We start from the raw sequence: 22,757 nt of genomic DNA on the forward strand, positions 1-22,757 counted from the left end.
AGCCACTGAGGAGGAGATAAAAGAAGCTTTATAACGAAATATTTTACCCTCTCCAAGCAGGGCAAAGGCTGAAGGTAATAAAGAGCTTATCTTGATCAAGGGGGTAAAAAAAAAGGCTAGTGAGGCTCTAGAGAAGGGGTGGCACATTTTTTCTCTAACAGGTCTGACGGTGACTATTTTAGGCTTTTTGGGTCATGTGTTCTCTGGGGAAACTGCTCAACTCCGCTTTGCCGCACAAAAGCAGCCACAGATGTCCATAAATGATTGAGTGTGGCTGTGTTCTAACGAAACTTAGTTTGCAAAAACAGGTGATGGGGGGATTTGCCCCATGGGTTGTAATTTGCTCTGCTCTAGACAATAGAGCAAAAGGGAAAATGTTACATGTTTAAGTTGGAAAACCATGCACAGGCCAATGCGGGGCCTGAGGGCATAGTAAGGAGTTGGAATTTTATTCTTAGTGCAATAGAATGTCATTGAGAGCTCCCATGAAGCAAGGGAGGGACTTCGTCTAATTCAGTTTTTAAAATATTATTCTGGATGATGGGTGGGCAATAGATCAAAAATGTCATCAGGGTAGAAGTAGGGAGGCAGTGGTCGAGGCAAGAGATCATGATGCTTGGCCCACAGGGGGCAGCAGAAAGATGGTGTGAATGAATGACTACATCTTCTCAAGTCAGGACATGAAAATGGATTGGATGTGAGGTGGGTGGGGGCATGCCAAGGCAGCAAGGAGGAATTCTAGGTTTCTGGGTGACGATAGTGCTTTTATCAAAATGTGGCAGATGGAGAAGGAATCAAAAGTTCAGTTTCAGAAAATTTTAGTTTGAGGGGCACCTGGGTGGCTCGGTCATTAAGCGTCTGCCTTCGGCTCAGGTCATGATCCCAGGATCCTGGGATCGAGCCCTGCATCGGGCTCCCTGCTCAGTGGGAAGCCTGCTTCTCCCTCTCCCACTCCCCCTGCTTGTGTTCCTGCTCTCGCTATCTCTCTGTCAAGTAATTAAATAAAACTTAAAAAAAAAAAAGAGAGTACAGAAAATTTTAGTTTGACATGTCTGCGAGACATTAGGTCATCCTTCAGAAGAAGACTGACTGAATAACTACAAGATGGACCATTTTGAAGCAGGTCGAAGAGAATCAAGGCCAGTTCCCAGTCATTCACGCGAGAATGACTTTTCGGGGGAGTGTCCCACAGCACTTTCTATAGGGGCTGGGGTGAGAAACTACACCCAGCAAGTGCAACTCAGGACATTTGTTGAAGTGGTCACAACCCTTACTTCCTGTGTCAAAACAAAGGACGCCCTCCTTCTTCAGCATAGGGAACGGGGTGTCTCCACATTAAGTCTATTTCCGCATTAAGCAAGCCTACCCAGGAGTGAAAGGGGGCTGATTGCAGGTGAGATAAAAATAATTAGCGTAGAGACACAGGATGTTAGTTGTGACCAGCAAACAAAGTTTGCAGGTTGATTGTGACCTGCAAATGTGCTGCTACACGTGTTTCTCTGCTAAGCGTTGACCACATCCTAAAACACAGACATGTCAATATTTCACAGCTAGTTTGTTTTGAGTAATCCAGTCATAGGCATAAGGAAAAAAAAGTCACCATGTTTGACTGCTTTTGCTTAATTCAACTTGAACTGGATGCTCCTAGGAATACTGCTGCAGAAAATAATCAAGAAATAGGGAACAGGGTAGTGAACCATGCATGGGTCAGAACATGTATGACCTGTTTCCTAATCCATCCCACAGAAGTAGGTGAAGGGATTTTAGTAGGTATTTTTGGGTCAAATATGGGTAAGAAGGATAAACTTTGAAATAGATTTATGGATTATATGTTAAAAAAAAGAAGATAGTAGGAAGGGAGAAATGAAGGGGAAATCAGTGGGGAGACGAACCATGAGAGACTATGGACTCTGAGAAACAAACTGAGGGTTCTGGGGGGTGGGGGTGGGGAGGATGGGTTAGCCCGGTGATGGGTATTAAGGAGGGCACGTACTGAATGGAGCACTGGGTGTTATACTCAAACAATGAATCATGGAACACTACATCAAAAACTAATGATGCAATGTATGGTGATCAACATAACATAATAAAATAAAAAAAAAACAGATTTATGACAGAACAGTTTAACACTAATAATATCATTCATGCTAATATGCAGTATGCAACCCCAGAAGGAAATTACTGTCCTTGGTGTTTCCAAACTTACTGAAAATACACCACAGTTTGGTAAACACACACATACATTAGATATATCAATTCTATATTTTCAATAGAGTCGTGGTCCCATCTTATAGCTCAACTCATTTCAGATTATGCTTCACTACCAGTGACAGACTATCCAATTTTAGCTACTTAAACAATTAGGGGTTATTTCATTAAAGAGCAAGAAACCCAGACGTAGGTTTGTGGTTTTATTCAGTGGTTCATAAATGTCAGAACAAACTCATAAAAATTCTCTTGACCTTTTCCTCTCAGTTGCAAGATTTCTTCAACAGCTACAAGTACCACAGGGGTGTTTGAGAAAAGGAAGAGGGAATTGAGAGGTCATAAGGGGACATCAGCTTCATTCTTTCCTTTTAACAAGGAAAACAAATATTTTTCAGAATTCCTGTAGCGGACATTTCCTTGAGTCTCATTATCTTATTATCGTCAGGCTATTTGACCACATCTAACTGCGGCAGAGGGTGGGCAAGCAGGTGGAGGCTCTAGGAAAGCAGAGATCGGGATTCTTAGAATTGGTTTAGACACTCGTGTCATTTCCCCTGGCCTTGGCCCATTGTTGCTTCAAACAAAGTAGACCACAAGGAGAAGCTGAATCTCGTCTGGGCAACTAAGTGTCTGTTCTACAGACCGGGTTATAAGACACACTTCATGTAAGTCATTTGTCGTTTTCAAATTGTAACGCACACTGTAATATAGGGCCCAGATCACCCCTCAGGAATAAAGCGCGATCGCCCTGCTGCTAGGAGGGTTGTCCAAGGAAGACAGGCCTCAAGCTATCAGCTCCCTTCAGGTATCGCCCCAACGGAAGAGAGTCACCTCCCCAAGGACTCACCTCCTTCTCAGGGCCATCTTCATCAACACGAGCCTGCAGAGGCTCTACCCGCTCCTCTTGCCCTTCACGCCCCCACCCCCGTTTCCCTCTATCTCCCACTGTTCTTCCCACACTCAACAGCACCGGAAGGCCATCTCCTCTTCGGAGCTGGTGGTCGGCTGAAGCTTGGGCGGAGACTGCATTGCAGCTTAACTCTCCCCTCCACCCGATCCTGCTTTCCTGGCCTATTTTCCATGGGTGCGCCCAATGCCAAGTGCACCACTAGTAAACCTCCTGCCTGCCCATGACCGTCTCCGAGTCTCCTAACTGCAGAGCCCAACCTGCTGCAAAAATAAAAGAGGAAATTAAATGTATTCAAAATGTTCTCTATTTTAGTTTTAATGCTTATATGAAATTTTTTAAAGAAGTAATTTTAAAAATCAGAGTTATTAAAGTGAAAATGTAATTTGTAAGACGACCACGTGCCAATGAAATTCTGTGTCATTTTGGCGATGAATGGCAAATATGAAAATATTGGCCATCTGCACTGACTGTTCATTTCCCCAATTGAACAGACATGTGATTTTGTTTATAAAAAATGCATTTTTGGAAATAGCTTTACTTTTCAGAATATAAAATGAATTACTGCTCACTGTAAAATTACAAAAACAAGTAAAAATATAAGTAAAAAAGAAAAGAAATCACCTGTAATCTTATCACATATCTGTTATTAATCTTTGAGTGATATCTGTCCAGACTTTTAAAAGGAGTTAACCTAATTGTGTGATGGACATTAAGGAGGGCATGTGATGTAATGAGCACTGGGTGTTATATAAGACTGATGAATCACTGCCGTCTACCTCTGAAACTAATCATACACTATGTTAATTAATTGAATTTAAATTTAATGAAAAACAATTCATTAAAAAAAGTAGTTAACAGCTGTTTCTTTGACAGTTCCTTCAGTCTCAAGGAAAATCTGATGATCTGACCCATGTTCAATCCTCCTTGAAATATTAACTGAAGTAATTTTTAGGAATTTAACTAGAAGCAGATCTGTATTAAAAAAGAATCTGGCCAAGGACTAGGTACAGGACCCAATCACCCCTCCTTGTTGGGACCAAGTAATGAATCATTGGTATTTATGCGGCAGAGCTGTCCCAGAGAACTGGGACTAGTTGCACCCGCCTGAGAGAGCAGGGTGACTTACCAGGAATAAAAGCTTAGAAAGGATCCCAGAGCTAACGATTCCCTGAGCTGTGGTAGTGCGCACATTTTCAGCTTCGTTTCTTATGACCATGTGTGTTCTCTAAGCAGCGTGGCGGGAACATTGCAAGCCATGCCTGGGAGGTACAAGACCATGGCTCTGCTGTTCTGTGGGCTGCATTGTATCCTGTTTGCTTTTTTAAAACGAAATAAATTTGGTGCTGGGTCAAGCCTAATGTGTGCTAAGCTGAAATGTACAACAACTATAGCCAGCAGAAACAGACATTTTCATTACCACACAAACAATTGGGGACTATATTCTCATTGTAAATCTTCAAATAACATACAGAATTTTACAAAGTAAACTCTCCACTGCAATTTCCCTCCTCTCTTGTTTTTAATCACTAATTTGCCTTCTTTACTTCGCAGAGGTCTCTTCAGATTTTCCATTACTTCTCAAGTCAGTTTTGGTAATTTGTATCATTCTAGGAATTTATCCATTTCTTCTAAGTGTTAAATTTGTAGGCATATAAAGTTGTTTATATTTCCTTATAGTTCTTGTAATTCCTGTAAGGTTTGTATATATCATTTTTATGGATCTTTACAAAGAACCAGCTTGGGGTTCCACTGACATTTTCTCATGTTTTCCTGTTCCTATTCCATTGGTTTCTGCTCTGGTCTTTATTATTTCCTTCTTTCTACTTTGAGTTTGATTTCCTTCTTGCTTGTCAAGGTAGAAGATAAGTTTTGATTTAGATTTTTCATCTTTAACTGTGTAAGCATTTTATGACCTATATCTCCTCCTAAGCATTGCTTTAGCCACATCTCATACATTTTGATATTTGTATTTTTATTTTTATTCTGTTTAAAGTATTGTACAATTTTCCTTGTGAGTTCTTCTTTAACCATCAGTTTTTTTGGAAGTCTGTGGTTTATTTTCCAAATATTTGGGGATCTTCAAATACCTTTCTACTTTATATTTCCAATTTAATTCTGTTATGATAAAAAGTACGTTGTATTATTTCAGTCCTTTTAATTTTTTTAAGACTTGCTTTATGGAATAGCATATAGTCTATCCTGAAGATTGTTCCGTGTGTGCTTGAAAATACGTATTTGGCTGTTGCCACGTGGAGAGTGTTCTTTAAATGTCAATTAGATCCTTTTGGTGAATAGTGTTCAATGCTTCTATATCCTTATTCATTTTCTCTCTGCTTTTATTAATTACTAAGGTAAGAGTAGCTAAATCTCCAACTGTGGCTGTTGTATTTTCTATTTCTCCTTAATTCTGTCAGGTTTTGCTTCATTTGTTTTCGGACTTTGTTGTTATTAACGTATATACTTAGTATATCTTTCTGATGTGTTGAACCCATTTATCACTATGAAATGTGATGAACAAAACCATCTCTAGTAATAGTCTTTGTATTGAAGTCTATTTCATCTCATGTACATATAGGCACTCTGTTATGATGACTGTAGGCAGGCATTTTTTCACTTATTAGTATCTTTGAATGTTAAGTATTTCTTTTGTAGACAGAAAGTAAGATCTTGCTTCTAGTTTTTGTTTTTTTAATCCATTCCACCTCTGCCTTTTTAGTAGAGTGCTCAGCTCATTCACATTTAATGTAATTATTGACATAGTTGATTTATATCTGCCATTTTGCTATTTGTTTTCTATATATCTCATTTATTTTCTGTTCCCCTATTCTTCCACAGTCTTTTGTATTAAACAAAACTTTTTGGATATAATTTTAATTCCCTAATACTTTAGATGAATTGTTTGAGGTTTTTTTTGCTATTAGTTGCTTCTAGGGGTTAAAATATTCATCTCTAACTCTCACAATTCACTTAAAGCTAACACAGACTCGATTTCAGTAAAATATGGCATACCAGCACAGCTCCGTTTCATCTCTCCCCATTCCTTTGTGTTACTGTCATACACATAAAGCCTTCATGCCTATTATAAACCTAATAATACTGTGTTAGAATTATGGCTTTAAACAATCTTCTGACATTAAAGAAATTAAGGAAGGAAAAGAAAAAAATCATACATGCACACCCATAGTCTTCATTTGCCCACGTATTTCTGGTGACCTCCATTCCTTCCTGCAGATCTGAGTTACTGTCTGGTGTCATTTCCTTTGGCTTTAAAGACTGCCCTAATTTTTCCCTGTTAAGTCAGGTCTGCCAGCAGTTAATTCTATCCACTTGTGTTTATCTGGGAATGTCTTTATTTTGCTTTTTTTTTTTTTAAGAATAATTTCACTAGGCTAGAGAATTCTTGGTTGCCTTTTTTTCTTTCAGCACTTTAAATATGTCATCCCTCTTTCTTGTGGCCTCCACTGTTTCTTATGAGAAGCTAACTATTAACCACATTGTTGTTCCCTTCTATACAATGAGTTGTTTTTCTTTTGCTGCTTTCAGGATCTTCTCTTTTCTTTGGCTTTCAGGGATTTGAATATAATGTGTCTAGTTGCATTTTCTTTAATGTGTGTATTTACTTGGTGTTCATTGAGTTTCTTGAGTCTGGAAATAAATGTTTTTCATCAAAAGGGGGAAGTTTTCAGTCATTACATATATATATATGTATTTAAAGGTTTATTTATTTATTTATTTTAGAGGAGGAGGGGCAGAGGGAGAAAGAGAGAATCTTAAGCAAGCTACATGCCCAGCATGGAGCCGGACCTGGGGCTCAATCTCATGACCCTGAGATCATGACTTGAGCCAAAATCAAGAGCCGGTCGCTCAACCAACTGAGCCACCCATGTGCCCCTCAGCCATTATATTTTAAAATAATTTTCTGCCCCTTTTTTCCCTCTCCTTTTATGAGTCCCAATAAATAGATGCTGAAATTCTTGAAATCGTCCTCCAGATCTCTGAGACTATTCTTTTTTTTTTTCAATCTCTTTTATTTTTATTCTTTGGATTAGATAATTTCTATTCATCTATCTTTTAATCCACTAAGGTTTCTGCTATTTTAAATCTGCTGTTGAGTCCCCCTGGTGAATTTTTTATTTCAGTTGTTATGCTTTTCAACTTTAGAATTTCCATTTGGTTCTTCCATCTGGATTTCCAAAGTCAGTTTCTATTGATTGCTTTTGTTTTTGTTTTGTTTTGTTTTTCTTGAATATGGGTGCACTCTTCTGTTTCTTGGCAATCTTGTAATGGTTATGTGAAAATAAAACTTGTAGATAACATGCTGTAGCCCCTGTGCATTCTCTGTCATTTTTCTGAGGCTCACTGTATTGTGGGGTGTTGTTGTGGTTGTTTCTGTCTTTGTTAGAGTAACTTGCCTGGACTTAACTTGCAGACTCTCTCTTCTTCTGAAGCCGACAATGTGTCTGCTCAGTTTTGCTGTTTTGTTTTTTAATTCTTAGCATTCCTTCCTTGTACCCTGCTCCCCCAAGGCCTGTCTGCATAGTTTAGTGGTCAACCAATGATTTGGGCAGACATCGGAATTTTCTAAGGCTACTTTGCTTGAGGTATGTGTGTGTTGAAGAACACCCTCAAAGTTGCAACCCATCTCTCAGAGCTACCTTGTGTTCATTTTTCCCTGGTCCTTCTTAGGTTTCCCCAACACCATGCATTGTTAAGCTGCAGGCAGGGATGAGTGGAGAGTTTCTCTCAGCTCTGGTATGGCTCTCACTATTAAATTTTTTTTTATTATGTTATGTTAATCACCATACATTACATCATTAGTTTTTTTTTTTAAGCTGTGAGCTTTTTTTTTTTTGATGTAGTGTTCCATGATTCATTGTTTGCATATAACACCCAGTGCTCCATTCAGTACGTGCCCTCTTTAATACCCATCACCAGGCTAACCCATCCCCCCACCCCCCTTCCCTCTAGAACCTTCAGTTTATTTCTCAGAGTCCATAGTCTCTCATGGTTCGTCTCCCCCTCTGATTCCCCCCCTTCATTTTTCCATTCCTGCTATCTTCTTCTTTTTCTTCTTCTTTTTTTAATATATAATGTATTATTTGTTTCAGAGGTACAGGTCTGTGATTCAACAGTCTTACACAGTTCACACCACACACAAATATAAACTCAAAATGGTTGAAAGACCTAAATGTGAGACAGGAGTCCATCAAAATCCTAAAGGAGAACACAGGCAGCAACCTCTCCGACCTCAGCCACAGCAACTTCTTCCTAGAAACATCGCCAAAGGCAAGGGAAGCAAGGGCAAAAATGAACTATTGGGACTTCATCAAGATAAAAAGCTTTTGCACAGCAAAAGAAATAGTCAACAAAACCAAAAGACAACCGACAGAATGGGAGAAGATATTTGCAAATGGCATATCAAATAAAGGACTAGTATCCAAAATCTATAAAGAACTTATTAAACTCAACACCAAAGAACAAATGATCCAATCAAGAAATGGGCAGAAGACATCAACAGACATTTTTCCAAAGAAGACATCCAAATGGCCAACAGACACATGAAAAAGTGTTCAACATCACTTAGCATCAGGGAAATCCAAATCAAAACCTCAGTGAGATACCACCTCACACCAGTCAGAATGGCTAAAATTAACAAGTCTCACTATTAAATTTTGTCTAGAAGCTCATCGTCCTAAACCAGGCCTGCAACCTTGGACTAGCAACGTTGTGGTCTTTCCCCCTTTATTCTGAAATGACGCTCCACTTTTAGCCAGCAATGTTGGGGTTTTCACACCTATCTTTCCCCCTTGCTCTTCTCCTTCCCACCCCAATTAAGTCTGCTGCCTCTGGTTTTAAAGCTGTTGGTTTTTCTGCCATTTTTAGGCTAATAAGTTACCACACAACAAAGGGTGAAGGAGAAGACAGAGAATGAGAGCAGTCGAAGCCAGAAGACCACAGACTGCTGCCATTCTTATCTCAAACTGCAGCCATTTTCTAGGAATAGGCATTTCTTAATTTTCAGATGGTGGTTTTAGGCATTTTCCCCCTTTATACTTGCTTTTATCATTGAATTTTATCCTTAGTTTTGTTTTACTACGGAAGAACCAACTTGATATTATTTAGGATATCTCAAGTGTTACTTTAGGGTCAACAAAATTGCCCTGATGAGTATAGTTAAAAATCTAAAAATTAACTGCTCTTACTTACTCTTCTGTGCTCTGGGGAATAAGTCGACTTATAAAATTATAAAGTCCATGTCTGGCAGGACTATCTAAAATTAAGTTCATTCTCAGCACCGCTTATTCGCATATTTATCACTCAGATCCATTCTCCGTTCTCCACCCCTCTTTGACCCATGGGAGGCTGACTTCCATGGACAGCATCATGATTTCCCTCTGACTTTGTTGGGTGTGACTAATGAGGAAAATGGGTAAGAGGTTGGAGGGCAGAGGAGAACAAAACTGGCATGTTTTCCCATAACTCCCTTCTTGCCTGGTCACAACTGGCAATGGCTGTGTTTTTTGTTTTGTTTTGTTTTTAACTGAAAGCCAAAGTTCTCATCAGGCAACCCTTTTTCACAGCTATTTATCTCACCAGGTTCCAGTGGCGGACATTCCTCTAATACCTTCAAGCCTAGGAGTTGTCATGGCTCCCTCTGTGGTTAACCTGGAAGGGCTTCACCATCCCTTGTTCTTCCCATTAGCCCAGGCTGCACCTCTGCAAACAGTCCGTTCTTTAAACTCATTCAACTAACACTTTTGACTGTTGCATCTGTTTCCAGCCAGGACCCCAACTGGTGCATCCCCTCTTGGTGTCCCTGCTCCCAGTCTATGTTTCTAGTCCCTAGGGACCTCCAACTAGAGCTTACTTTCTAGAAATATCCTAGTCCTAAATCTCTTCTTCTGATCAAAACTTAGTCTACCATATGTCTTATTTGATGGAAAATCCACTAGAACTAGTTCTCACTGGGAAGGCCATTCTGAGGATGCTGGTTGTGTTACCTGTCCTGAGACATCTGAATTTTAAGGGCTCATCCCTTTATAATCTCAGGCAAAACACTTCTAGAGACAGAAATCCATATATAGGCAGTAAAGTTGATAGTATCTGTGGTGTCCCTCAGGTAAGCCAGGCCCCGAATGTGGGAGAAGGTCAGAAGAGCCAGTTCCACAGGAAGAAAAGTAGCTTGATCCAGTGTTTTGTCATCAGAGTGGTAGTCCTGCAAAAGGCTTTGAAAAAATAATAAAATAATAAAATAAGAGAAGGTTTCCCTTGTGAAATAATTTTTGGGAATACTGAATATATCTTCCTCTCGAAAAGAGAAATTGTATATTAGCTTACTAAAGCTACAAGAAGTTCTATGGTAAATAAACTGGATTTACTTTGAGCCAGTTGTGTTTCAAATAACAAAATTTTTCAGAATGCTTTGACTTTACCAATAACACTCTCTCTGGGACATTATGTAGAAATTAGGAGGCAAATTGTTTTCTCCTAGAAAATTTGACTACTTAAGCCTTTCACATGTAGGAAGGACTGTATCTACTATTAGCCATTACTCTCCCTTGTTTCTGAATTTTACCTACTCTTTTATTTTAGTATTTGATTGTCCAAAGATTCTGGTCCTATAAAGTTACAATAAGTATAATAAAAAGGGCTGAGAATCTTATGCCAAATCCATGCATTGTTCTATTACTTTTAACTTGTTTTTTCTTTTCTACATGAATAATTATGTCTTCTGGAGGAACTTATAGAGTAAACTTAATGAAAATATGAATCATCAATATAGTCTAATCAGATGTAACACGGTAATTACTTTTGAATAATTTCATATTTTAAAACCACATAATTGGAAGCCCAGTGTCCCTCCCCTCCTGTCTTTCATAAAGTTGTTTGCATACCAGCTTCAGTCTTACTAAAGAATGATTTACCGGAATAAAGAAAAATCACACACAGAGAGAAGTTCTGTTTCTATAAAACAAAGGTACTCCAAAGATCCTTTAAAATAAGGAGGCATCTTGGGCCCCTGGGTGACTCAGTCAGTTAAGTGTCTGACTCTTGGTTCCGGCTCAGGTCATGATCTCAGGGTCACGAGATCAAGCCCCGCATCAGGCTCCACACTCAGTGTGGAGTCTGCTCCTCCCCCCACTCTCTCTCTCTCTGGAATAAATAAATACAATCTTTAAAAAAAAAATAAGGAGGCCTCTTTTATTCCAACTATTTTATTTAGTGCATATTATTGGAAATAATTTAAACAATGGACAAATTTATAAAGTGTAAAGCCAAAGTTCCAGGTAGTCCCCTGTTAGTAACTAATGTTAAGGGTGTGAAACCCCTTGAACTTTAAAATACATATTCATATATATGTGTGTGTGTGTGTAGTATATATATTTGTGTGATATATACAGATATAAATAAATATACTATGGTGATAAGGATTAAAATAAAAATAATAGATGACCATCAAGTCTCAAAAAAGAGACTTGAAAATTGGGCTTCTTTCTATAAACTATGACCCATTTTTCTGAGTGTGGAAGCTCCGAATGTCAGCTGCCATTTTGATATATTTTTCATTTTCTTTTGGCAACAAAACCGCAATTTTGATGGCCTTAAAGTTCTCATTTCTTGACAGGTGCCCATCAGAACCACATACCTTCCCCCAAAATTTCTTATATTTTTAACTGCCTCAAGCTTGTCAGGACAGATCTGCTTAGTCCAGCTATCTGCTAAACTTCATTTCGATAACTCAACTCATTAAAAAGTACTACAGAAGGCTCATGTTTATTTAGTATTTGAACATGACTCATGAAGCCATCATTCAAATCTCCGATTGCACTCACTAGTGTATTCCATAACAAACATAAATCCATAGGCTCTTTTAGATTCTGATAATGTCTCCATGTGCTCCACCTATATTTAATGAAAAGCTATCTTTTTTCTGCCCTGGCAAATTTCAAACATTTGTGGAGCTATCTAATACAAAGGTACAGACTTTCTGTGGGACCTTGGACAATCTTACTCTATCTCCTGATTTTATAAATCTACAGAATGGGGAACATTGTCATGCAGATCACTTTTAGAAAGTATTCTAATAATTAGAAACTGTGAAGTGGTTCAGATCTATCAGCCGAAGTTTTACCACTTTAGAAATGCCAGTCAAGCATCGTGTTCATTAACTGGGTGAGGCCATTAAGTAATCACTCAGCATGTACCGCAGCCTGCCTCACTGACCTGAAGGACTGGGATATACCCTTTCTCAGTCCCTTCCTGTCTCCTCTGTTCTTGCCTTCCCCAGATTTCTGCAGACTGTGGTACGTGTCACACAGACTTGGGCCAGGGAAGCCCTCGGGTAGCTTTGGGTGCTGGCCCAACTGGTTCGTTTGGTTTGAGACTATGTCCCTGTTGGGCTGTTCTGAGACATACACCTCCGGGGATAAGCACAGGATTCCTGCCTTTTCACCTGAATTATTCTCACTAAAGCTGACCTTCTCCATAACCAAAGCCAACCACTGAACACCCTTGTTTCTGGATTTGTGTTCTATGGATCAACCAGGGTATCCCTGTTCCTTCTTTCCCCATCCTCTGCACTAGTCTTGCTTGAACAGGGGATGCCTGCACATAAATCTCCAGTCCTGAGACCACTTCTTTCTCCCATGTCCTCTGTAGGCCCCTGCTGATATAAACAGGTGTCTACTCTGCCCATGTTTCAAGGTCCCATGCTCCCGCTTAGGCAATCTATGTGGTTTCCTTTTGAGCCTGGAGCTTCTATTTTCCTTGCCAGGACCTCTTTTAGGTCCAAAGCTCAACCCCTCACAACTGTAACACAGCTGGGCCCTCTCCTCCTGAATAGATCTCCATTCCTGTGTCCTACCTAATTGTTGGATGGATCCTTCTAATTCTTTGTTGTTCTCTGGTCCCTACATGAACCTGAGACTTCTATTCCCTTGAGCTCTTGGTCTGTGGGCATCCAGGCCTGTTTCATCCAACCTGTTACCCTGCTAATGGATGGTGCTGAACAAAAAGTTCTCTGGCCAAATAGGTTTAGAAAAAACTCTGTTAAAGTGGCTATTCGGGTGTACTTTTTGTAGGACTTACCTAAGCTTTTAATATACTCATATGCATCCATGAAGGTGAAAATAATAGTTTTTCCAAGTATATCTGTTGAAGGAGCATTTATCCCCAAATTTTCCTTTAAGGCCTGGTGTTTTATGAAATGTATTTTGAAAATGCTTTTTTAGAGGATTAGGGAAGCCATGGTCTCTTTCCGTTTTACAGATTCTGATTCAATGATTCACAAGAAATATTTGGGAGGAAAGCGATTGAAGTGGAAAAATCTGTTACTGTTTAGTCAACTTCATTCAAAGAATAAAGAAGCACTGTATTTTGAGTACTAAGAAGTTGTTTTATATAACGGAGCAAGGAGAAAGCAGAAGATTAACATTCTTTTATTTATTCAATCATTGTGAGAATATTTATTGAGACCTACAGCGTGCCAGACATTATTGTAGATGCTGGGGTTTTCATGATGGATAAGATCAATACTCTCCCTGCCCCAAGAATCTTAGAGAAATCAGCAAGAGTAAGATATCCTGCTATCCATTTAATATTTTTATTCTGAGTCTGTGCATCAAAAGTCTCATCTTTAAGTTTTCCTTAGAGTTTAAATTCTTAAAGTTTATGTGCACCCTCTTTTGTAGTAAACTGGATTCAGGTTTGTCATTTTTCTATAACTAAAGAAAACTGGTAGAATCCATAATCAAATATCCACAGACACACAATATGCAGCAGATATATGTACACACAAACACATACAAACCGTACACACAGATACCGCCCAGATCATCTCTATCTGACTAATGCTAAAAATAAACTCTACCATTAACATATACATGAGTTTTTCAGAGCGTTATTGAGAACACATATATTTTAAAATAACCAGGGGGCACTTGTGAAAAAGGCAGATTCCTGGACTCTGCTCCAAATGTTCAGATTCAGTAAGACTCAGGAATATGCGTGTTAAACCAGTGCCACAGAGCATACTTATGCACACTCACATTTAGGAGCCTCTGATTCCTGAGACAGTGGAGTGTGCATTGAGAGCTGGAGCTCATTGCCAAGTGGCCTTAGATTGGGCAGATGGACTCCTATTGGCTGGAGTGAGAGTGGCCGGGAAAGAAGGCAGGCACCCAATCTCCCAGTGGGACCAGGTAAAGAAGGCACCTGATAACATAGCAATGTTCAAAAAGCATCAGTCTCCTTTCCTTCATTGTGCCTCAAAGAAAACACAACCAACAGCTGAGCAGACCTGGGGGCTTCTCACTGTTTCCTCCCCAGTTTGATATATTTTAGTTTGTTTCCATGTGAACTCACTTTGTGAGGCGACCCCTGGATTCTCTCCAGAGGGGTGGGAGATCCCTCCCGGACTAATTCATACTTTGCTTTTGTTGTCATTTTTAACTTAGAATAAGGTATTGATAAAAATCCAAATACCAGAATACAGAGGCTTGTGGGATTTTTCTTCTCACATAATACAAAAATTTAAGAGCGTACTGGTTTCAGATCAAACCTCTAGAAGCCTCCATCACCACATTTCCTGTTTGTAACTGAACAAAGTACACACAAAAGATTTTAAGACACAGAAGAGAGAAAACTGAGGTACAGTTAAAGACACGTTTTCCTAGCACTCTGCTTCTAAAATACCAGAACAACTTAGAAAAAAAAGTTTGTGGGGGCATTTTTAATCCACACATTTGCCTCATGGCTACAGAAAGATTTCTCTGACAAGGGAAGCATGTCAGGTAAGTGGCATTTTAAATTCTTTTCTTCTATTCCTATGCCTAAAAATTCACTAAATAATTTCCACATCTCCAACCAAAAAAACACTTAAAATTTGGGAAATAAATTAGTTTACACATTATTTTTAAAATGTGAGATAACCTTTAGTATAATTTAGAACATACTTGGAAATATTTTAATGAATATAAGTTGATTATTTTCTCTTAAAAGAAAAAAAAGGGAAGTTTCATAAGATAAAGCTAGTTGTAGCCATTCATTGTTTGCTGATAATTATGCCATTTACAGTATCTGTTATTTTTAAAGAAACTTTTGTTGATCCTGCATATTCCTCTTTAGTCTAGTTATATAGTTATAAAGCAGGTTAGCAGTAACCACATTCTAATTCCTTTGAGTTTAGGAAATGTATTATCTTGCCAGAAATTAATCCAATTGTCGATATCAGAGAGATGACATTCTGCAAAGGCCAGTGAAAATTTGATCTCCGTGGCATGGATCACAAGGCTTGAATCCCCATCAATTAGCCGAGTGTCTGTTCCACGTTGATGGTTCATACCTTTTTAATGTTTTATGTACTTTTTATGTCTTTAATAAACATCTTTTTGTCATAAAAGACACATGTTCTACAAAGTAGGAGGACTGAAATATATATAAAAAAGAAAAAAATTACATAGTTCCCATCATCTTAAAAAAAAAACACAAGATATTGTGTTGTATTTCCTTCCTACTTCTATTTCAATGTATTCTACATGGTTTGTTTTTCATACCTGAAAAAATAATGAACATAAAATCATATATCCAGATTTTTTGCTAACATTAGAAAACAAGTATTTCCCTTTTTATGATAATTTCTGCCTAATCATTTTAGATGAATGTAGACAATGATATCCATTGGGTTAATTATAGTTTCCTTAGCTATTTCTTTATTGTTGGACATTTATGTTGTATCCAGTTATATTACATTTCAAATGACAGAAAGATGAACATCTCTATACTTTTCCTATATTAAGGGTTATTTTCTCAGGAAAAAATTCTAGAATTGGCATTACTGAGTAAGAGGTAATGAACACTGTAAGTCTCATTATTATCAAGTTGCTTTTCCAAGAGTGATGCCAATCCACTCTCGTCCTAGCGTGTTTCTCCTGAACAGGCCAGTATCACCTAAAAAAATCTTTACTAATAAAAGTACAATATGCTAACCCATTGTTGATAATGCATTACTTTGATTATAATGAAGCTGAACATTTTTACATGTGTTTTTAAACTGTTTATCATCATACAGTTTGCCTGAATATATCTTTTGCTTAATTATTGCACTTATAATACTTTTAATATCAATTTGTATGAGCCATTGATAGGGTAAAGATATTATATATGATTTCTGTGAGTTTGCTTCCCAGTATTTTGTTTGCTGAATTTTAAAATCAATTGATTAGATTAATCACACAGGGAGCATAAGCCTGACATACGATTTGCACACCTATCTTTATTTTTTCCAGGTTCATAGATTAGCAAAGAACAAAAACAACTGTTCCAGTTTCGCTAGTGCCCTGCAAAAAATAGACAAGGCAGTATTATGAACAGTTGCCATGAGCTGATGGTGTTGGGGAATTCAGGAAGGGTGGGAAGGCCAAAGGCAGTGAATATGACATTCAACTATTTCCAGGATTCATTAATTCTAATTTTACGAGGGATATGATAAAATTTCTTCCATATCATTTTGTAGTTTAGATGTTCCCTTTAGAGGTAACACAGGAGTTCCTCCATTGACAGTTGAGACCTTCCACAATGTCACGGAAGAGATAAAAATATCAAGTATTTGCTGTTAAAGACTCATAGATCTTAAAAGGAGGGGAAAAAAACTTAATGTGAGAGAAGAGTCAGACAATAGTATTTTTTACATTTAGATAAAGTGAAGTTAAAAAGAAAATTAGTGTGAAAAAGTGAAATTATTCCTAGTTACGTAAAGGAACATAAGAAACCAAATCTCCTTGCGTTTCTCCTGCCTAAATGCCTTGCACTCACTGCTTCAATAAAGGGGCCAATATCCTAATTCCTACCATGTTTCTACATGCACATACAATCAATATTAGCAGAATGAACTGGTGAGAACAACTCCTGTGGGCTACCATTCATTTAGTTTACCGAGTGATCCACAACTTAGTTACACATTGCTGTTTTTCAAAAAACGGATTTTCATTGTCTTTACTCAGTTTTCTCTTCCCATGAGCCTCAATCGCCTTTCCGAGAACAATGAGTCTTTCCTTTAGAGATGAGGTAGGACTAATTTATGAATCATCTTTTAAACTTACGTGTTCTTTAAATTAAAGATGGGTCAAAGACAATGTGTTTCATCATTTAATTTAGGTAATGCGTGCAGTGATTTTAAGGAAAGTCAATCCGGGAAAGATTGTCAACATCATTATTGGTCACATTTCCAGGCATTTTGAATTTCATTTAATTCTCTCAGTATTACAGAACTAGAAAGAGGAGAGACAAAAATTAACAGGCCTTCTTAAAACAATAAAGAAACATAGTAGTTAAAATTTTGTTGGATGAAGATTTCCCACACACCCATGACATCTTCAGAGGATCTCGCCAAGGTGCTTCTCCAATGGAAAACAATAAGTACATATATAAAATGGAGTAGTAAATACAGATAAAGAAAGACTCATCAATGGCAGGGATTTGGGCAGCACTCCAATCCCAAAAGGATTTCTCAAATTGACCAATCCCAATTAAAGTTTAATTATAAAAGTGACAAGTAGTCCAGTACTGGGGGAATTATAAAATGCTGTCTTAAAATCTCCCCCCACCTCCCTCCACATGTATGTTCCCTTTAACAAATTCAGTTAAATGTTGGTTAAGAGCAACTATGATGTACTATGTCACACAGATGGGGATCTGAACTCCAGCTTTACAACTGACTTAGTGAGGTTCAGTGAGATGCAAAAAGACACACAACTAGGAAGTGCCTACACTCATCTTCCTCTGCACTTTGAAGCAGACATTCCAATGCCCCGTGTTGCTATTGTCCCTCTCCCCATCTCCGTCCTTCCCCAACATACACCATCCATTTCTCAAATAACCCTCTGTTCATAACAGACCCTTACTTAAGTTTGACAGATATCAAATTTTGCATTAAAATCAGTATCTTATTTACTCAAAAGCCTGGGAGTAGATTTGAGAATCCCTTCCAGTGCTTCTATCAATGACTCTAATGCCTTTTATTGATGGGCTGATGGGGATGGATAGTGGTGGGATGGGGGGCTGTGTGGATACTGACCACGCGCTACAAAGAGTCATCAAGAATATGCCTAGTTCCACACCAAACTGTCATCACAGTAAGAAAAACTCTTTTTATGCATGAGATCCATGGGGATTGTTATAGCAGAACTTTTTCTTTGAACTTTCTGGGGTGCCTAAAGTAGATATACATATTCATGGAATGCAACAAGGAGATGGTCACTGCCCCGACAGAATTTGCAAGCCAAGGAAGAGAAACCACCGTGAAAATCCATATCCTGTATACTATAAACTCATACAATTGTCTCAGTTACAGACTCCCTGAAGGAAACACAATTAAGGCATTATATGTATTGCTTTTCTATTGTTAGTTAAGTGAAGTCTTCTGTATGAATCAAACCTGCCAGCAGAAAAATGATACATTTGCTTAGCTGGGTTTCCCTCCAGAGCACATGCAAATATGAATTCCAAATACAGTGCCTGCCAAGTACTTTTGGCATTAAAGGAGTCAGAGGTCTCATAATTAAAGCTACCACAATTAGCCCCTGGCAGTAGAAAGCTAGATAGAAACTTAAATCATGGTTTTCCTAGCTGTCATTGCTTCGTTAATAACTTCTTGAGGCCTTTGGCTTTTTAACAGTGTGAAGAGCTAAATTCAAATTGTGTGGGAGTTCTTTTTAACGTGATAAAAGCTTTTTAAATGAAAGTAATTACAATTATGAAATAATGATACTAAAGATTGCATTTGTTGAGCAAGAGCTTTTGAGCACTTTGTGCATCTAATAGTATAAGAAGCATTATGTATGCTGAATAGATACCCACATGGGTCTGGAGATATTCATACTGCATATGGGAAATAACTGGGTGAAGAGAGGTGTGAAAGTATGTGTGTGTGCATGTGAACACTTACATAGATCTGTCATTCAAGTTGAAAATCTCGAACATTTAGCTACTCAATAGCTAAATGTGTACGTTTTTTGTTTTTCTCATCTGTGTAAGTTTTTTTGTTTTTCAAAATTGGGGCATTTATTGTTGGCGATCAAAAAATTATGAATGCTGTGGCGCCTGGGTGGCTCAGTCAGTGTAGCACGTGACTCTTGATCTCAGGGTCGTGACTTTGAGCCCCACGTTGGGTGTAGAGATTATTAAAAATAAAATCTTTAAAAAATTATGGAAGCTATCAAGAATGTCAGGAAATACAAAGTTTCTAAAAGAAAATCTTCCTGTTTAAAACTCATATCACATTACACAAGGAAAAAATCTTAGAAAACAGAAGAAGGTTAGATAGGAGTTGGAGACTCTCGAAATCAGAGGAAACCAGAGACCATGCTAAACCAACCCCACACTTTAGAATTTGGCCTGTGTTTTCAAAGGCCTCCAGTTGATTATGTGAAACAAATTTATTGTTACAGTAAATGACAAAACCGAGTCCTAGAAGAATGTACAGTGTGGTCTAAGTTCTTGCCTTACTGTTGCTAACATATTTCATGAAAATTACTAGGACTTTCCTTAAGGCCTTTATGTAAAATGTAGGCTCATGACATTGATTTGGTTGTTTCTTTGTAGTTGAGAGCAAATTATCTTCTTGCCCCAATTAATGGACTGATACAACTTTTTCAGTGTTCCTTTTAATTAAAAAGGATAAAGGGAAACTTCTAATTGAAATATAATTTTGTGCAAATGATAGGATATTTTATAGCTAGAATCAGTGTAATTATAAAAATAAGATGAGGGGTTTTGCCTTGAAGTATGCCTTTTTATACAGTGCTCTATTTTATTTACCCAAACCACAACTATGTATTGAATATATACTAAATACTAGATGCTATGAGAACTGGGAAGGAAAAAAAAAACACTAAGTATGAAGTAAATCATTAGTTCTCTCTAGGATAAGTTCTAGAGATTTATTATTCTTTTTTATTTATTTATTTGCTTTCTTACCCTTCCCCCAGAAAGAGAGGTATTTGAAGTACATAGAAGCATATAGTCAGTATAAAGGATAGCCAAATAGATCAAGACAAAGGAAAATAAGGAGCAAGGGATATGATTAGGTCACAAAAATGAGTATTATATAATCCCAGAGATTTGCTTAAGGTAGATTTTGTATCAAATGATATATAAATGCAGACAGATGGCCTCATGAACCATAAGAGTGAAAATATGCCTGTTCTTGAGAAGATTCCCAGCTTCTTCTACCAGAGATGCCAAGTGATACATTAAACACTGTCTTCTAGTCCATAGACTCCTTTTAATTAATGAATTCAAATAGCAAGTTTCATCCATCTGGTTCTTTTAACACAAGATAACATAGGTAGAAAGTGTACAAAATGGAAAACAAAAAGAGCGACAAAGTGTTTTAATTTTTATTTCCTGACTGTAACCTGAAGTTTAGTATTCTATTGTCTTTTTAAGGCAGGTTGTCAGCTGAAATGGAAACAGCTTTGATATTCTCTTAAACAATTTTAGGAACATAACTGGGATATGTCTCAGAATAGAAAGCCATCAAAGCCCATTCTACATCCATTCAGAGGTAGATCCAGGGAGAACCTATAGCAGGGTGAAAATTTCCTTCCCAAATCAGTTTTGCATCCTTTCAGCATGTGCATGAGTGAATGATCAAGGTCCCAGGGTATATGTCATAGGATTTGATGCAATAATTCTAGACCTGACTATTACTTTTTTTTTCCAATGACAAATTTTCTAAAGTAAATGTTCTTTTTTCTTTTTCTTTTTCCAAGTTTTTATTTAAATTCCAGTTAGTTAACGTATAGTGTAATGTTAGTTTCAGGAGTAGAATTTAGTGATTCCTCACTTACATGCAATACCCAGTGCTCAGCACAAGTGCCCTCCTTAATGCCCATTACCCATTTAGACCATCCCCTGCCCACCTCCCCGCCAGCAACCCTCAGTTTATTCTCTACAGCTTGACTCTCTCTTTAATCCCCCTATGTTCTTAAATTCCACGTATGGGTGAAATCATATGGTATTTGTCTTTCTCTGACTGACTTAGTTCACTTAGCATAATACTCTCTAGCTCTAATGATGTCGTTGCAAATGGCAAGATTTCATTCTTTTTGATGGCTGAGAAATATTCCAGTGTGTGTATGTGCGTGTGTATCACCTCTTTTTTAACCATTCATCAGTTGATGGACGTTTGGGCTCTTTCCATAATTTGGCTATTGTTGATGATGCTGCTATAAACATTGGAGTACATATACCCTTCGAATTAGTATTTTTGTATCCTCTGGGTAAATACCTAGTAGTACAATTGCTGGATCATAGGGTAGCTCTATTTTTAACTTTTTGAGGAACCTCCATACTATTTTCCAGAGTGACTAAACCAATTTGCATTCCCACCAAGAGTGTACAATGGTTCCCTTTTTTCCACAGCCTTGCCAGCATCTCTTGTTTCCTGTGTTGTTCATTTTAGCTATTCTGACAGATGTGAGGTGGTATCTCATTGTGGTTTTGATTTGTATTTTCTGATGATGAGTGATGTTGAAAATCTTTTCATGTGTCTGTTAGCCATCTGGATGTCTTCTTTGGAAAAATTAGATTCAACTACTTCTAATGTAAGATTACAAGTCACCCAATTTGGCCAAAGGTAAATCATTTATACATCTATCAAATGCTTCATTGAAAACAAAGCAACTTTCTGGCCAACTCTATAAAAAATTAGCTGCGATATGTGTTCTTAGGTAAGGTATACTATATTATACTATATTATGATATATATAATTACTAGGCTGAAAAAAATAATGAGGGATATTTGCCTAAAACAATAATTTGAATTTTAAGTAGTTACACTTTGTTCATTCTTTCTCTAACAATAACCACACAGAACAACTAGTTCATAAGGCCACTCAATTTATGATAACCATGTTATCAGCCTATAGGAAAACCCTTATTTTTCTCTTCTCATAGTAGGAGTGGGTATATTTAATAAGTAAAAATAAAGAAATTGGTCTTTAAGGTAAAAGTTGAAGAGAGTGACAGCACATCCCACTTCATCCCTTTGAAAGTTATTGTGCATTCTGTGAGGAGATTATTTCTCCTCACCCTGACTCTTCTGTCATTAACATCCCAGTTTTACTCAGGCGTAGATTTCCTAGGGTTGCATCTGGCTCATACAGCTTACCTCAGCTAGTGGTATTTTCTAAATTCCTCTTCCCAGAGATTTCACTGACCCTAACCGAACTCCCCAAAGACTGATTTTTAAACAAGAAAATAAAATTTTATATTTATAGTGGTGGACACCCCATAAATTTAATCAGATGACTGGCTGTTAGTACCAACTTCCTTGTATCAAGTTTCCTGAGGAAAAAAATAAAATAATCTGTAGGTTGTTGGGTAAATACAGACTCAGGACAGAGAGAATTAGGAAGTTGTCAATGAGCACTTACACCAAGACTACAGTGGCCTAATGTGCTACTCTCCTTCTCACAAGGATCTCTTCCCTAGCTGCTGGAAGGTAGGTCCTTTCTCAATAGTACTAGAGACAAATGTAATAGAATCTTCAACTTGTCTTTCCAAGATTGTGGGTGTGTTTAGACCTCGGACTTGATCAGAACTTTTCTGTTGGCCCTAGTCATTACATTACCCATCT

The 22,757-nt window shown here is 37.8% G+C and overlaps 1 protein-coding gene across 1 annotated transcript in view; it reads left to right on the forward strand.

Annotated features, from left to right (window-relative positions):
• Window positions 1-14,689: 14,689 nt before the first annotated feature.
• TRAT1 (T cell receptor associated transmembrane adaptor 1) overlaps window positions 14,690-22,757 on the forward strand; it is a 33,853-nt gene continuing 25,785 nt past the window's right edge. The window contains exon 1 of the mRNA XM_036120548.2: window positions 14,690-14,910. Coding sequence (XP_035976441.1) covers window positions 14,904-14,910 — 7 coding nt within the window. The 5' untranslated portion in view covers window positions 14,690-14,903. The remainder of the gene's footprint in view (window positions 14,911-22,757) is intronic.

The sequence above is a fragment of the Halichoerus grypus genome, chromosome 1 (genome assembly GCF_964656455.1).
Source record: "Halichoerus grypus chromosome 1, mHalGry1.hap1.1, whole genome shotgun sequence".
Taxonomy (NCBI): domain Eukaryota; kingdom Metazoa; phylum Chordata; class Mammalia; order Carnivora; family Phocidae; genus Halichoerus; species Halichoerus grypus.